The sequence below is a fragment of the Crocodylus siamensis genome, chromosome 1 (genome assembly GCF_052110815.1).
Source record: "Crocodylus siamensis isolate JL-2025a chromosome 1, ASM5211081v1, whole genome shotgun sequence".
NCBI lineage: Eukaryota > Metazoa > Chordata > Crocodylia > Crocodylidae > Crocodylus > Crocodylus siamensis.
Genome location: NC_143395.1, coordinates 298683384 through 298700695, shown reverse-complemented (window position 1 = coordinate 298700695; position 17312 = coordinate 298683384). Strand labels below are relative to the sequence as shown.

Genomic DNA, 17312 nt, shown 5'->3' with positions numbered 1-17312 from the left:
TAAGATTAACAATACCTTTTTCTGCTTGTGACTTTCTTCAGGTGGTCATTTCTCTTCTTTCTTCTGGATCCAGTCACCCTTGCTGTACTTTTTCAGGGCTTGCCTACCAGGGCAGGTTTTGCACCAATTTAACTCAGTTTCCAAACTGATGTAGTTAAACTGTTTTAGCCCTCTAGTGTAGACTTAGTTCTACCAGTATGAAATTATTTATATCTGTCAACTTGCTTACCTAAATTAGTTCCTATACCCCAGAGCTGTCCAACTTCTAAGTCCCCAACAAGCCATGCAAGCTGTACCAAGCAAGGCATGGGCTACTGACCACCTCCCCTCCCCTCTTAGCGTCCTGGTGTACTGCACAACCTTGCAGGCACCCTTCCCACTGCACTGCTTGCTCCCCTCCTCCTGATTGCTGCACACCATACTTACACATCTGCCTCCCCCTTTCACTGTTGCAGGTATTGTAGGCATTTTACATAATACCTAAAATACCTACTTACAAGTTCCCCCTTTGAAAAAGTCCAGTGGAAATATGCAGCATATGTAAAATAAACATTCCCTAGCATTTGAGGCACATCAATATTAACCACACAAACCAGAAAATTCAAGATTGAGAAGTATTTTCCAGTATCCATCAGCAAAGAGAAGGTACATCAAAACTAACATCCAGTTTACCGTCCTTGGAGCAAAGAGTACAAGGAACTTGGCTCTGTAATTGAGATTCCCAGTGATTTACCCACAGGCAGCATGCGTCTTCAGATTACAACACTTTGTTTCCCAGAGACAAATACAAAAGCTGTCTCTGCATTGAGCTTGACAGGCAACACCTCCACAGCATAACAACTTTTACCAGGAAGAACTTTGGTCAATAACTAATATACTTTTTACTTATAAGAAGTAAACTAGGGTACACTTCCATTGCCTCAAAGGAACTCTAAGGTAAGGTAGCTTTACTCTGCTCCTGATTTACTGCCTAAGCCAATAGATTTTGAGACTCATAAACCAATGACATAAAACAAGCAGCTCATTCGCAACAGCTTTGAACCTAAACATAAATAAAATTAGGTCAATTTAAAAAAAAAAAAACCAACTGTATTCCCTGCCATATAAAATTCCCCATAAAGGTCAAGAAATGCTTTCTCCTGCTTTTGAACATCCAAGCTAATCAGGAGCTGAAATTTGTTTTATATTACTCATTATAATTTTCTTCTATGTTCCCAGTCCAGAATGTAACCCTTAGGATGCACAAATGCAGTTTAGGAAGGTGTACAGATTGCCCTCCACAGCCTCCAAAGAGCAATATGGTCACAGATATTTTTCCCCTGAGAGGAGGCTGACAGAAGTGGGTAGATACCTTTCCACCATTTATATTAAATAACCTTTAGAGGATTTGTTACCCAAAGCATTCCAAAGACCTGTAATAGATGGAAAAGGGAAGGGAAGCTGTACTGTAGCTAATAACAGACGGCCATCCTTTACCCCCCCCCGACAAGACTACACCAGAAACACATCGGAAAGGGACAATTTAAACAAGAATAATGGAAAGATGCCAACTCTTGTTTGCTGAACATTAGAGAACACATGCCATAAAGAATTCTTCCAAACAGATATCTGAATGGCTGTGTGCATATCACATGTACACATGAAGAGACAGCTTTCAGAACACCACAACCGAAATAAAGCAAGGAATTCTACATTAGAATCCCCCCATAAGCTCTGAACACTCTCCTTTGTGTCTGCAGCTTGCGATACAGGATCATTCACTGAATCCTCCTTAACACCTAGGTACAGTTGAGTAAGTTAAGGATATAGCATCTTAAAAAAAAAAAAAAAAAAAAAAAAACTTACTTCCATTTTGGTATTATATGCAAGATTAGTTTGACTTACTGTGCTTTTAAAATACTAGCATCTCACACAAGAAAGTGATACTGGCATAAATTGCACAGGTATGTTCATCTTTAGAGGTACCAGTACTGCTGTTTCTCCCACATGGGGGAAAAGCATGTGGGCCAACATCCCCAAAGGGAATCCTCAAACTACTATCCTGGGCAGTGAAAGATGTCAGTTTGAATTCTGCCACCCCACAGGGTGAGAAGGGCCAAGAACCCTGGTCTCCCACTTATCTAATAAGTGTTCTCACAACTAGATTTGCATATGAAATGTGAGCATCATCACCTTCCACTCTTCTTTTTTTTAAAAAAGTTATAAAGGGACTGACTGACACACTTTGTGCTGAACTCTTTGCTGTTAGGTATGTGGTAAGAGTGCTCTCCGCATGACTGTTTATTAGCAGATGGGAGTTCAAGAAGAGTGGTTGCTTCTCAAGGAAGCGATCCTCAATGCACAAGCTAAATCTATTCCAACATGGAGGAAAGGCAGCAAGAAGGCACAGCAGCCCCCCTGGCTCTCCAGGGACCTAGCGGACCTCCTGTGGCTAAAAAGGAAAGCCTACAAAGGATGGAGGACAGGATTCACCTCCAAGGAGGATTACTCCGCGCTGGTCCGGTCCTGCAGGGACCAAACCAGGAAAGCCAAGGCTGCAACTGAACTCCAACTAGCTTCAGGCATCAAGGACAACAAAAACTCCTTTTTCAGATATGTGGGGAGCCGGAGGAAAAGCAAGGGCAATGTTGGACCCCTGCTAAACCAGATGGGGCAACTGACAACTGACACCCAGGAAAAAGCCAACCTATTAAATAGGTACTTTGCGTCAGTCTTTCATCAGTCACACGGGATGCCCATGCCTGCTATGGGACAGGGAAATCTGGGTGATGGGGATCCCCTACGCTCCATCAATGCTGACCTCGTGAAGGAACACCTTGAGAAGCTGGATACCTTCAAGTCAGCCGGCCCTGACAATCTACGCCCCAGGATACTCAAGGAGCTGGCGAGCGTCATAGCCCAGCCCCTGGCACGGATCTCTGAAAACTCCTGGCGCTCTGGTGTACTGCCTGAAGACTGGAAGAAGGCCAGTGTGGTGCCGATCTTCAAAAAAAGGGAGGAGAGTGGATCTGGCTAACTACAGGCCCATTAGCCTGACTTCTATCCTGGGCAAGATCCTAGAAAAGTTTATTAAGGAGGCCATCCTTGAGGGACTGGCCCAGGCTAACATTCTAAGGGACAGCCAGCACGGGTTTGTTGCGGGTAGGTCTTGTTTGACCAATCTCATTTCCTTCTATGACCAGGTGACCTATCACCTGGACAAGGGAGAAGAGATTGATGCCATATATCTTGACTTCAAAAAAGCTTTTGATCTGGTATCCCATGATCACCTCTTGGCCAAACTGCCCAGTTGTGGCCTTGGCTCCACCACGATCCGCTGGCTGGGAAATTGGCTCTGTGGTCGGACCCAGAGGGTTGTGATTGATGGCAGTCGCTCACTATGGTGCCCTGTGACCAGTGGGGTCCCTCAAGGCTCTGTCCTGGGACCCATACTGTTCAACATCTTCATTAACGATGTGGGCATTGGAGTCAGGAGTGGACTGGCCAAGTTTGCCGATGACACCAAACTTTGGGGCAAAGCATCCACGCCAGAGGACAGGTGGGTGATCGAGGCTGACCTGGACAAGCTCAGCAAATGGGCAGACGAGAACCTCATGGTGTTTAACACCAAAAAATGCAAGGTTCTCCACTTTGGGAGGAAAAACCTGCAGCACCCTTATAGGCTCGGCAGTGCTATGTTGGTTAGCACTACAGAAGAAAGAGACTTGGGGGTCATCATTGACGACAAGATCAACATGAGCCTCCAATGCGATGCTGCGGCTAGTAAAGTGACCAAAACGCTGGCGTGCATCCATAGATGCTTCTCGAGCAAATCCCGGGACGTCGTTCTCCCCTTGTACTCGGCCTTGGTGAGGCCGCAGCTGGAGTACTGCATCCAGTTTTGGGCTCCACAATTCAAAAAGGATGTGGAGAAGCTTGAGAGAGTCCAGAAGAGAGCCACGCACATGATCAGAGGTCAGGAAAACAGATCTTACGATGACAGGCTGAGAGCCATGGGACTCTTTAGCCTGGAAAAGCGCAGGCTCAGGGGTGATCTGATGCCCACCTATAAATTTATCAAGGGTAACCACCAGGATCTGGGGGAACTTTTGTTCACCAGAGCGCCCCAAGGGATGACGAGGTCGAACGGTCACAAACTCCTGCAAGACCGTTTTAGGCTGGACATAAGGAAGAATTTCTTTACTGCCCGAGCCCCCAAGGTCTGGAACAGTCTGCCAGCGGAGGTGGTTCAAGCACCTACATTGAACACCTTCAAGAGTAAATTGGATGCTTATCTTGCTGGGATCCTATGACCCCAGCTGACTTCCTGCCCTTTGGGCAGGGGGATGGACTCGATGATCTCCCGAGGTCCCTTCCAGCCCTAATGTCTATGAAATCTATGACTGCCGATGGAGGCACCTCAGAGGTGCTCAGCTTAGGGATGCTCCATCTACATACCCCAGACAGCCTTAAGCAAGAGACAGGTCAGATCACTCTACTTAGCCAAGATGGCAGCAGCTCTGTGCATGTGCCGTAGCAGACTTTTCAGCACCTAAATAACTGTACTGGTAAAAAGTTAAATTCTACCTAATTTTCTGTTTTGGGGTCCTAGGACCCTGGCAGACATTTCATTTATAGTACAAGTCAAATGTCAATTGCACAAGTTACAGCATACCACATGCTCAACAAATGTATGGTGTGATAAAATGGCAAACCAGAAACAAAAATGTTCCACAGTTTACATTTTTGAGGCTGGTCTACATAGCACCTTAAATTGAACATGCCTGGGACACAGCAATCTCCTGCCTCATCCCCATCAAGCTTTTACCAAACTGGCCCCAGAACAACCCCCAAGTACAAGATACACAGCTGCTTCCTGCCCCAACATCTGGCAGGGAATATCCTCGGGTCCCATCCTGATGAACATTAGATGATTGTTGACATGGTGTTGAGGAAAACCTGGGATGCAGGACAAATGGCCAATCCTTGCCCAATCTCCAAGACAGAGCTGGGGGCAGCCCCTAGTCCCAGTTCAACTTGTTTGGCTCCAGCAGTCACAGAATTGGATCTGAGGAACACTGTTCTCCCTCCCAAAAGTTACAAATTCTACCATGCCCATCTGATGCGACAGTTTTAGGATAAGGCATAAAATTACTTGGATCCCAACTGTGTTAAATATGATAATGTCTGCCAGGACCCATAGTTCCTTTTTTTGGATCTTGCCCTTAGATCTCCCCACCCCATCTCTACCTGCAAAAGGGTTTAGTCAGTCACTGTAGAAGAAAGAGTTGACAGAGTTGCATTTCAGAAGCCAGATTCAGTGCCGGCTTTTGATAGAACATATAAATAACTGTGTGGCACCATCACCTTTGAGAAGGAACATATAATAACTACAGTACATAGGAGGCCCATTTAGTCCAGTCACCCAGGAGTCTTCAAGCCATTCAAAGCAAGAAAAAGCTTACTAACATAGGTTCTCCCAATTTGGGGATTCTGTAAATGTCAAAGTTAAAATCTCATCTCTCATTTAAAGGGAGAAAATGTCCATGTGATTAAAGGCCAGGTAAATCAGATCTAGATTCACCTCTGCCACCTTCATACACCTTCCACCCTGTGGTTATTGAACCTCCATGCCTCAGGTTTCTCATTCTCATTCTCGGTTATAACACTATGAATAAACTGAACATGAAAGAGAAAAGACAGGAAGTCCTGTACAATCCCATATTTACAATGGACATTACAATTAAAATATTTCAACTCAGCTAATGGTGCTGGAAGTACAGGCATAAGCAGCAGAGGAACACCTATAATGGTTGCTAGAGGGATGAGAAATGTATCACTTTAAAAAAAAGGTGTTAATTAGTAGAAAGGGCACTAAGATTTACAGCAGATTGGATTTTAAAAATAAAATATTCACAACCAGATTGAAATGTATTACACTGATGTTAGGCAAGAGGAAAGCATGAGGTAACACAGCTGAAAAGCCAGTTCTGTAGGGTAGCAGGCAAGTAAAAAAATGTATCTGTCAAGAGACAGACTTGACATCAGTAATTTGATTTTAACGCGTTTCTACTTGACCATAAGTTTAAGATGTTCTTCTACCTCGGCTTCTAGCTCTGTCCTGAAAACTAACAATACTAACCTATCAATACTGTAGAATTGTACATTAATGCTGTAGAAGCAGCACTGAATTGGAGAAAAATGTTCAAAAGGTTACTGTCATGAATTAGAGTGCAGTTGGAGAATATGCCTGTTTCTAACAAATCGCTCATCTCAGATTCTCAAAAAGGTCTGCAAACAAAGCTATCTATAGCTATGTACCAAATCTTAATATAGGTAATCTACCTAAGGAGTGAGGAGATACTGCCTGGGAAAAAAAAAGGCAGATTCACTTCATTAATGGTTTCCAAATAGGTCAATTTTCATATGACACTTGGATCAGGAAACCTTGTTTCACTGACAGAGGATCCCATCCAAGTGCAGACTTTCATGAAGTTAGGAATGAAATCAAGCACCTTTTACATGGCATCTTCCAGCTTCTGCTCCTTAATAATGCCATAGTAAAGTCAGAAGACAGGGATAAGACACTAAACTATAGTACAATCCGGGGGAAAAAAAAGTAATCAAACACTGAACCAGTGAAAATAAATATCTAGGGTAAATGATAAGGCAGCCAATTAACAAGCCAACACATCTGTAATGCTTGCTATACAACTCATTTTTTTCACATTAACTCACTGCAAAACAACTAATGATATGCAGTACTATCAGTTTCTTGGAGAAGCACAAAGAAATGCAATTAAGGTCTCCACTCTGGAGATACATTACTGTTTCATTCAGACACTACTGCATCAATCCCCTGGAGGGATATTCTGGATTACTATAGCAGCATATGCTAGCGACTCTACTATTAAGGGTTTGTCAGCATTGCCATTATGGCCCCTACTTTCAGGGGTATGTCATTCAACCACAAGTACTGCCTTTTAAACAGAGTTTGGAGCCCTAAAAACGGTCTAAAAATTTGTCTAGACAGGAGTTATTGTACCGATGCAACTATTTCAGAGAGAGTATATGATGTCATACTGATATTGTAAATTGGTACAACTTCCTCAAGTTAATGAACTGTACCAGAACGGATCAGGTGGTTAAATAAAGACTATACAATGATGGAAGTAAGCCATATCAAAAACTGCATTCCCACTGGGGTTTTGCCACCTTGACCACACTGTTACAAAGTTTAGTTAGCAGAGGTTTACCCTTCATAAGGCTTTGCTGATGTACTACAGCTATACCAATGGAGAAGGCACCTTGTGAAAGAACGCTTTGGCAGGTATAAGCTGCATTTTTACAAGCAAAGCTACAACACCTCCTCAAACATGAGGTATGCCAGCAAAACACAGTTTTAACTCTGCCTATTGAGATTTCTGCTAGCAAAGTTACACAGACTGGGCTGTACCAAGTACCTATCAACCAATGTGAAAAATTCCTGAGATACCATGCCCACAAAGCCAAGACCAGTATACCCTGACAGAGTAGCACAAGACAGATCTGTATTTGACAGAATGCCAGCTTTCTAACAAATATGTTATTAAAAAATTTAATTGAGAATCACAGTACTTTCTTTCCAATCCTGATGCGGTTTTCCATTTAAAGACTGGTTCCCTTTCTCCTCCATTCCAGTATGTCTTTTGCTCTTCCTTTCCCCAAATCATGTTCTGACCTCTCCTACTGTATTTTCTCCTTTCTTCCCCAACAAATCTCCTGATACTACACTGAGACCCACCTTCTCCTTTTGCTCATATTCACATTCTTCCAACCCCAAATTCTAGCCAAGACCTACCTCTACTCTAGTAAGAGACTGATATTAAAAATAAGGGTGGAGCTAGGGTTGTTTGTTGCCCCGGACAGCAGAGAATGTGAATTACATGTTAAGTTAATTTCCACCCCCTCCTACTCCTGCCTACGGTTGCTGTGATTGCTACCAGTGGGCTGCCCAGGGTGCATTAGCCTCTAACTTCACCTGAGGTGTCTAACTAATCCCCATCTACTGACTCCTCAGGCCTCAGCACTTTTAGGCTCTTGCAAGGTTGGTTGATCTCCACTTCTTAAGCAGTTCTCAGTCCCTGACATTAAGTTCTCCAACAGTGCACAGCTTCTGACAAAGCATGTCATCCCCTACAAAAGCTTAAGCCTTCTTGAACAAGTTTCTAATGTGCCACCCTGCCTTACCTTCTGCCTGATTTCAGGCTAATATAGCTACCTACCCCTGTCTAGCCACGATGCTGCTCACAGATTTACAAAGCAGTAGCAAATTGAAACAGGTGCCATACTAGTCGACTTTAACTGCCTCACAAGGCTTTGAATAGTACTTTGCTACTCTTCTACTACAAAACTAGAAGCAACAGCAAAGATTCTCTAAAGTAGGGGTGGTCAACCCATGGTGCACGCACCACAAACAGCTGACTTGCAACACAAGCAACCCGTGTCACAGGAGGCACACTTGGGAGGGGACAGGTAGCACAGTCACAGAGAGGGCAGGCAGCAGAAAGCGGAGCAGCAGCTCAGGCAGAGGAAGAGGACCAGAGCAGCACTTGGGGATAGTGCAGGACTAATTTATGGCACACCTGCCAAAAAGGTTGTCATCTACCACTTCAGAGCTCCCCGATTAAACAGCTATTAGAGTGAATCCCTGATTGAATCACCTATTAGATAAAAGCACCAAAAAGCCTCACTGAAGCGTCTGATCTATACAGACACTGTGGAGACAGGTTGAACTAACACGCTGTTTCTTCCAGTAAAGCGTATTTGTTTTCTTTCTTTTTTTTTTTTCCCCACCCATAACAGTCTGAACCCTTAGAAATTAACTTGTTCAAAGAGGCACAAGCTTTCGTAGGTAACAACCTACTTCATCGTTGCTTTATGGGATGTAGGGGCACCAAAACCTTAGAAATAGTACACTGGGCATTTGGCAACACTTGTACAAGCAGAGAAGTGGTGACCCTGCATAACAAGTCTTTCATGCAGCAACCAAGAGGAAGGCACTTTAAAAAAAAAATATCTAAATGAGATGGGAAAACCTCAAAAAAAAACAACCAAACTCCCACTGAGTAACAAGACCTAATTTTAATACCTTCAAATTAAATCAAAAAAGGTTCAAAAAAGATGGTCTCTTAAGACAGTAGTTTTAATCTTTTATCTACAGCTTTTTTTAAAAAAATTACGGACAGAGCACTCTGAATTTAAGGGTCTGATTAAAAAAAAAAAAAAGCATCTTGCATAGTTATGAGTTGCTACCCTACCTACTTTTTTTGAAGTCAGCTGATTTTTTTCCCTATCAACTCTAAGGGTGGGTAGAAGGTAAGGCAGGCTAGCACCGGTTTCCTTTTGTAGGCAACACCTACTTCATCAGACACCGATGAAGTAGATTGTCACTTATGAAAGCTCATGCCTCGGAAGCAAATAGTCTGTAAGATGCCACCTTGCCCTGCCTTCTGCCTGCCTCAGGCTATCATAGCTAATGGTACTAGTACGAGTACCACTGAACAGTATTAGTAGAATGGTACCACTCTATTAATGGTAGGCGAGTCCTAAAATAATGCTGTAGATACAGATCTTCTACAATTATGACTGCATCAACCTATTTGCCATAAGTTAACAATATCACATTAGGGGCCAATATCATTCAAAGCTGGAAGTGGAAGAAATGAGAAATAGTCCTGCAAGAGCTAGCTTTAGAGACAAAATATATAAAAACCTTAAGATTACATTTTAAGAAAAATGTGTGATCACTCCAAGAGGCTAGAAATGATGTTCAAACTAAAAGTTTCACCTTTAAGAAAAGGAGTACATACTAACTAGACCATAAGACAACTCAGCTATCTTTGCAGTTGAAGGTTTATACTAAAGCCAATACAAGCAGAAAGGGCTGATCACTTCTTTTAAAGTGAGATCCCCTCAGGGAAATTCCCTGGCATTATTCCACCAAATGGGAGGGATGGAGCTGCTGTCACCATAGCCACAGACAATCCCTTGTGCCTCCACATTTACTTCATGGCCTTAGAGACTTCCTGCTGGTCCCCGATAGCAGTCCCTGCAGTGAAGAAGACTCCACAAAAAGAAAAATATAGGCTAAGGCTGTCCTCATAACCTCTCAAAGGGAGGGGCTTGTGGGAAAGAAAAAAAGTGGTATGCCTGTCTACCTGTTCCTCACTTCTGCAATCAAAGCCACCCACTATTACTCAGACTTGCACAGAAAACTTCTCTGGTACCTTTTCATCTCTCCGTGAAGGTGATGGGAGAATAAGAAATCTGTATATACAGAAAGTCTTCGCCCTGGACAAGCTGGGGAGAAGAATCCTCCTTCCAAACAGCTACAACACAGGAAGCTGGGTATTGAGAAGAGGTCTCCTCACAACAGAACAGTTTATAGAGTAGAACAGAGTGGCTACTCAAAATGAAAAAGGATGTGGGAGAAAAAGATACAGGTTCTGTAGTCCTAGTCAAAGCCCAAAACTCCACTGAAGAGAAGTCTGCATACCGACTTCTAACAAGAGTTGGATCAAGCTCTTAATATTACATTTTTATGTACGTTACAATCTAGTACAGAAAGACCCTCACCAGGTGAAGGATTTGCCATAGAGGCAGTCACCATGCTAACTGTTCTAAGACGCATCCCATGCCCCAAGAGCTCGCAATTTGATTTAAGACACAATACCAAAAGTAGGTTTGACAAACAGACAGATGGAATGGGGGAGGGAAGAGGAGAGGAAACATGTGGTTACCCACAATTAGCAGGTTGCACTTTTTTAAATAAAAATAAATATCAGTAATCCCCACTGGCCACCTGCCTAGCTTTTGTATATTTAATTGAAAGGATTTGGGGGGCGGGGGGCTTTTCAGAAGTGGGCAATCCTTTTACAATGCAACTGAGTAAAATGAGAATACATGCAACTATAAAAACTTTTAAAAATACCACTTTTTCTTTTCTTTTTTTTCCTTGAATGAATTGGTAAGGGCAGAATAGTGCTTGTAATTTAAAAAAAAAAAAAGAAAAAAAAAATCAGTACTGGACAATGAAATTCCCTCAGAAAATAAGAGGAAAAGAAGGAAAGCAGTTCATGCTTAAATAAGCTGATCCGGTCCAGTTCCTGAAACCAAGTGACTATACTATACTGAATACAGTTTGACATTATAGTGATAAAACTGGAATTGTATTCACATCTGAAAAAAATCATTTGAATCCACAATGATGAACGTTTATTAGAGAGACAGAAAAGAAAGTGCATCTATGCTATATAATCAGTCAACAATTAGTTAAAAATACCAAGCGCTACATCCCCTCCTTCAACAAAAAGAAGCTATCTTTTTAAATAAAAATCCATTGAGGGAGAGGGTATCCTTAGTGAGAGAAAAACAATTTATCCTAGTTTAATTTATTTTCAAATCAGCATTTAAACTACCACATCTTACATTATTTCCTTTTTTGAGCCAGAATTTAGACAATACGCATCATTTACATGCAGTTTTGAAAGGCTGCGACATAAAACAACAAAAGAAGCCTTCACTATGAATTAACTATTACAAGATACTTAGAAAGCAAGACCAGCACGAATTAAGGGAACTTAGGACTGTCGCCCCTAACTCCGAGCTTTCTGGCACTTTTTTTTGTTATGCTTCAAATCTAGCATGGGAATTTTTTTTTCCCCTAGTCAGTTCTGCCAACCTAGAAATGCGTGGTTGCCATATGTAAGAAGGACAGAAGTAACAGCACATGTACCACAGCTGTTTTTATAAAAGGTTAATATCTTTTTTATTTTTTCTAAGAGAAATAATTAAATGTTATTATAGTTTAATCTAAAGTTAGCTTGTAAATTACATACCAGCAGCCACTTTATTAACTTCAGATCTATTTCATGAAACTTCTAAAAGAGTGACCAAATCCCTATCATTTATATACTAAGTTTTGCACATAAAAAAAAAAAAAAAAAAGACAGTAATTTACTAAGATTTTCTCTCAAATTACAAGTAAACATTTTTTCTTTTTGGCTAAGTAAACTTTACCCTTCAAATGTGAAGTTTACTATTTTGGTCTGGAAAATAAACTAACTAAAGAAGTACAATACTGCTTGGGATGATTTGCAGTATTTGCAAATGATCCATAGAAAATTTTTAAGACAAGCTGACAGATAAATATTGCTGGAATTTGCATTTCAGTGCTCTGATAAAATGTGATAGACTTAAAGACTAGAAGACACTGTATGCAAAGAACTTACTCCAAAAGATAACCCCCAAAAACATGTACAATTACATCATAACTACATATGTCATCAGGTTACATGTCATTCAGATAATCTCCCAAAAGCAAGTTGTATCAGAGTATATCACTGTATTTATTCACATACCACATGCACCTTTTTCTAGAAATAAGCCGTCAATAAAATATGGTAGTTGAAAATTGAAACTTGATTAACAATAAATTCATTTCCTATTGTTTGTTTATTAAAAAAACCCTGACAACTAGACATTATGACTAGAACACACAGCTAGCTGAGCTCTGCAATCTAAAAGAAGGAAACACACATTGGTGCACAAGTCTGCACATGCCTTTCAGCTCAAAATCAGCTGATAACCTGTTGAAGAGAAACTCCTCTTAGAATTCTAATAAAAATACTTCTCTCATTACAATTTATACTTTTAAGAAAGAAACCTGACTATCTTCTACTTCCACAGAAATTCAGAGCAACTTCACTCACTGTATCTCAAAATTTTAACTACCTGCTTCCTGGCCCAGAACACTAGAAGTTGCTATTTTTCTTCTTCTCATCATTTGAAACAAAAGAGCCAACAACCTCTAGACAAGCCATATACACATCCTCACTTCTTATACTGAGGAAATAAAAATTCTCTGACAGTGGACTGTAGCTAGCTTTTGGACACAAACCAATAAATTAACTAACCTTCCCACAGTGAACATAGTAACTAAATAATTTCCATCTCATTCAATCACACTGAGCCTAGTGGAATCTCATGTTCATTTTTTCCCTTGATTCATCACTGCATAATATGCTTTTCTTGAAATGCAGAGTTCCCCAGAAAAATGGGGCACAATAACCAAGTCTATGATTAAAAAGATAAAGGTAGAAGCTACTCACTTGACTAGGAGATAGACTATTGAAAAGCAGTGTTGCTTATGTCCCATTCCCACAGTGAATTCCATGTTGGCAGACTCTTGTAACTGCACAAAATCCCAATATTTATACATAATGCTCCAGACTGGTGAATGGCTCTGCCTACACTGCAAAACTTGGGCTCTCTCTAAATGCTAAATATTGATTCAGAAGCCTATTTTAGACCTTCACCATTCCCCCCTACCCCTTGTTTTGTTTTGTGTTTTTTTATCTTCTATAATTTCTCTTTTTCATGAAAAAGCCATTTTCAAAGAAATGGAGTGGACTTGAGAGAGAAAAAACTACTATTGACTATGGTCAACAGGTTGAGGATCTTTTTATGTTCTGAAGAGAAATGCCTAAGCAAAACAAACCACCTTCAGTATAATCACCAATGTATATGAATTAGACAAAGAGATAACGTAATGCACTCTCATGCTCCCTCTGTAGTCTCTGCAGTGGCAGTTAGCCAGCCAACCATATACCTACAGTCCAGATGACATCATCACTGATGCCAAGACAAACCTGGAAGTAAATCAAACTAACAATATCTGAGAAATCTATAATGACTGTTTGTAATGCAATCCTAAATGGCTGAAAATCTATTTCCATTTGACAAACAAATCCAGTCAGTTTTCATCCTGACACAGTACTGAATTCCCTCCTCCCACCCCAAACACAGAATTGAGGACTCAGAAAACTAACTACTAATTTAGGGCCCATTGCTATATTCTTTTTACATGCAAAACTCTTACCTTAGCCCTAAGGTGTCTAGGTTATGCAAGGAACTCAGGATCAGACCTTTGTTTCCATAAACCTTGCGTTCTTATCTTGGGAAAGTCTTGCTGCTTATGTCACCTTACACAGACAAAAAATGAACCTGTCCCCTATTGTAAGCTCACACTTGCCAAAATATGATGCTTATGACCAAGAAGTTTCTAACAAAGGTAGCAGCATTTAGATAATTTCTAAACTGTAGTATCAACAATGAGGTCTTTCCAACACACGACTCTTAACTTACATGCAATCAAGACTACTTATTCATTGTTTGATAAATATGTTGGCTAAGTTTGAGGTAGTGTGGAGATGAGTTTAGTAGTTTTTCTAGGACTCTTCAAGGGCACTTCAACAAAATGAAATTAAGAACTCCTATTGTCAGGCAGTTAACCCAACAAAGAATCAACTAATTAGTTCAAAGCCTTATCAGGTAAACCAACTAACAATATACCAGCTGCAATAATCAACAAGAGAGTTTAAAGTCAGGCATTCACACCCCATTTTTTCTTATAAAGAGGGTCCAGGTGATGCAAGCTTTGTAGCAGAAAGATTACAGAAAAATAATTATTAAATGGATTACCCTGAGGGAAATGTCAGAGGTCAGCTTCTAATCAGCCTTTATACCTTACCCAGGCCTGTTGAGCCATATGGTTTTCCAGCCTTTTGCAAGCAGCAGCAGTCAAGATATTCGATTTCTACTTTTAAATGACATTTGTCCATTATGGATAGTATGATCCTCTATCCTTGATGCTGGAGCTTACTTTCTCAAAGAAAAACCAAATGCTTTTTGTTTGCAGAAGATGCACCAAAATGGCTTGCTTACAGTTAGGGAGATGTATAGAATAGCAACTTACAACTGGGGAAAGGTTAAGCTCTGTAGTCTTATTTAAAAAAAAAAAAAACACAACACACAAGACACAGAAAAGAATGCCCTCTTCCAATTTCCATTTTATTGGAATAAATGGGGATCATAGTTAATTAGTCATACTGGTAAGAGCTGCTCATTGCAAAGTCATGCAGTCTCAATGTGCATTTGTTTCCTGTACTGAACGTTAAAAAGTAGACCATAGCTTCACACCCACACGGGCTCTCTCTCCCTTCACTTTTTTTGTTCTTTATACACTCGTCTAACAGGTTATTCTAGGAATTCTGATTTTACTGTTTGCAGACAATGATCTTTTCCTGCTCTGCTGGTCTACTGTCACTGCTCCCAGACTCTTCCCCTGCCCCAATCACACACCCCCTACAAGCAGCACCGCTTAGCCTAGACCTGGCATCTAAAGCCACTTGTCACCTGGTTTCCTGGTTGAAAACCCTGCCCAAGTTTCAAACAAAGCCAAACCCCTTTGTTTTAAGAGGGCACAAAAGCAAGACCTTCCTTTCCTCATTTATTATTTAATGGATTTGCAAGGAGCACATTCCCCTCCTCAGCTGGCCCCCCATGATTGCTTAGCCAGTTGCATTCTTGATAAGAAGGGAAAAAAACTAAGGAAGATCTTAAACAGTTTGGGGAAAGGGTGGTTAAGACAGTCCTTTCTGTCCCTTTTTCTTAACCCCCAGGGGCTGTCCTTGGGAAAACATCACAGTGGGCAGGGAGCTGGCACAGTTGTCCTGTAACATCAGCATCACCTTTTGTATCGCACTTAACTTTTTGCGAGCAAACCGGGGCGGCCTGGCAAGAGCCAGGCAGGCAACAAAGCGGAGAGAGCCAGTGGTGTGCGGAAGACAGGAGAGAAACAAAACGAGACCAGGGGAAAAAAAAGAAAAGACAAAACAAAACAAAGCTGAGAGAAGACACCCACCTTATACACTTGCCCGTAGGTGCCATTGCCAACCACTTCCACCAGCTCAAAAATCCCAGCTGGGTCCTACACAGGGGTGGGGCAAGGGGAATGAAAAGGGGAGAGAAGTCAGGTATCCGTGTGGCAAAGCGGTGGCTGAGGGCAGAGCGCTGGGCAGGCAGGGGGGCGCTGGGGCCGGGGAGGATGTTGGCCGCGCAGCTGTTGCGCCCTGTCCCCCACCCCGCACATGCCAACACATGCAAACAAAGGAAAGCAGCCTGGCGGCTCCCCCCACCGCCCCACTGCCTCCCACCCTGCTCGGCACCCACCCGAGCTTGCCCCCCAGCCCCGTGCCTCCTGTAAGGTGGCACCCCCCCCCCAAAAAAAAACCCATGCAAAAAAAGCGTCCCCCAATGCGCGCGCAACCGCGCCCCAATAGCCGCGCAAAGGCACACAAGTAGGCGTGCAAGGGGCTCACCCGCAGGGAGGACAGGTCGATGTCCACCAGACTTTTGGCCGGAGAATCGTTCGCCATTTTCCCCCCCTTCTTCCTTGCTTATTTTGTGCCCCTTCCTGCCCTCCCCACCAGCCCCGATCCGCGCTGCCCGAGCTGCTCCGCGCCCGCTTCACGCCAGCCCCGCGGGGCGGGAGCAGGAGCAGCAGGAGGAGGAGGAGGGCCGGGCGGGGCGCGGGTCCGTCCGCCGGCGAGGGGTGGGGGCTGCCGCCGCTGCTGGGGACCCCGATGCAGGTCCTGGGCGGGCGGCGGCTTCACAGCATGGCGAGGGGCAGCCCCCGGCCCCGCAGCCGCCCCGCGCTGCCTGGCTCCGCGGGTGCCGGGGCATGGAGGGCGGCGGTGGCAGCAGCCGGGCTGGAGCGTGTGAGCGAGACAAAGATAAGCGGGGGAAGGAGGAGGAGGCAGAAGGAGGAGGGTGGGGGGGGGAGGAGGGAGCGGATCCCTTTCCAAGCCGAGAGCCGACAGCTCCCCCTTCCCTTCTCCGGCAGGAAAACCAGCGGAAACACCGAGGCACTGCCGGGTAACGCCGGGAGAGCAGGGGCGGGCGCAGGGCCCCGCTGAGGCGGGGACGGCCCCGTGCGCTGGGTGTGGCGGCGAACAATAGGCAGCGCGGTCCCGGCGGCGGCGGCGGCGGCGGCGGCGGCGGCCGGGCGCTGCCCGCGGGAGGAGCCCGCGCCCGCCCCGCATTGTTCCCCGAACAAAGGGCGCTCCGAGCCCTTGCGACGCGGCGGGGGGCGGCTTTGTGTGCTTGTAGCTACGGGTGGTGTGTCCCCACTGCCCTCCTCGCCCCGCCGGGACACCCCCGCCACCGCCTCTCCTGCCAGTCCCCGAGCTCTGTCTGCCTGCAGCTGCCCCGGGAGAGCCCGCCTTTGTGCCCCGCCGGAGAAGAAGGCGCACGGCTGGTCCCAGGCTCAGACTCCGGCGGGGTGTCTGGTTTGCCACTGCCATTTTAGGCCCCGTTTGTTCCGTTGGCATTGGGGCATTGTCCCCTGACTCCACTTGGATGAAAGGCACAAGGGGCATACAGGCATGAGCTGGGGCGGGATGGGCTTCTCAATGAAGTCCTTTGTCATGTGGATACAGAAAAGTTAACAT

General features: G+C 43.7%; 1 protein-coding gene across 4 annotated transcripts in view; it reads right to left on the bottom strand.

Moving 5' to 3' along the window:
- The window catches only part of MAP4K4 (mitogen-activated protein kinase kinase kinase kinase 4), a 217776-nt gene extending 201189 nt beyond the window's left edge, over positions 1–16587 (bottom strand). For all 4 annotated transcript variants that reach the window (XM_090020650.1, XM_090020658.1, XM_090020664.1 and 1 more), the window contains exons 1-2: positions 16182–16587; positions 15725–15790 (exon numbers count right to left, since the gene is read on the bottom strand). In XM_090020650.1, coding sequence (XP_089876776.1) covers positions 15725–15790; positions 16182–16238 — 123 coding nt within the window. In that variant the 5' untranslated portion in view covers positions 16239–16587. The remainder of the gene's footprint in view (positions 1–15724; positions 15791–16181) is intronic.
- Between the last annotated feature and the right edge of the window lie 725 nt (positions 16588–17312).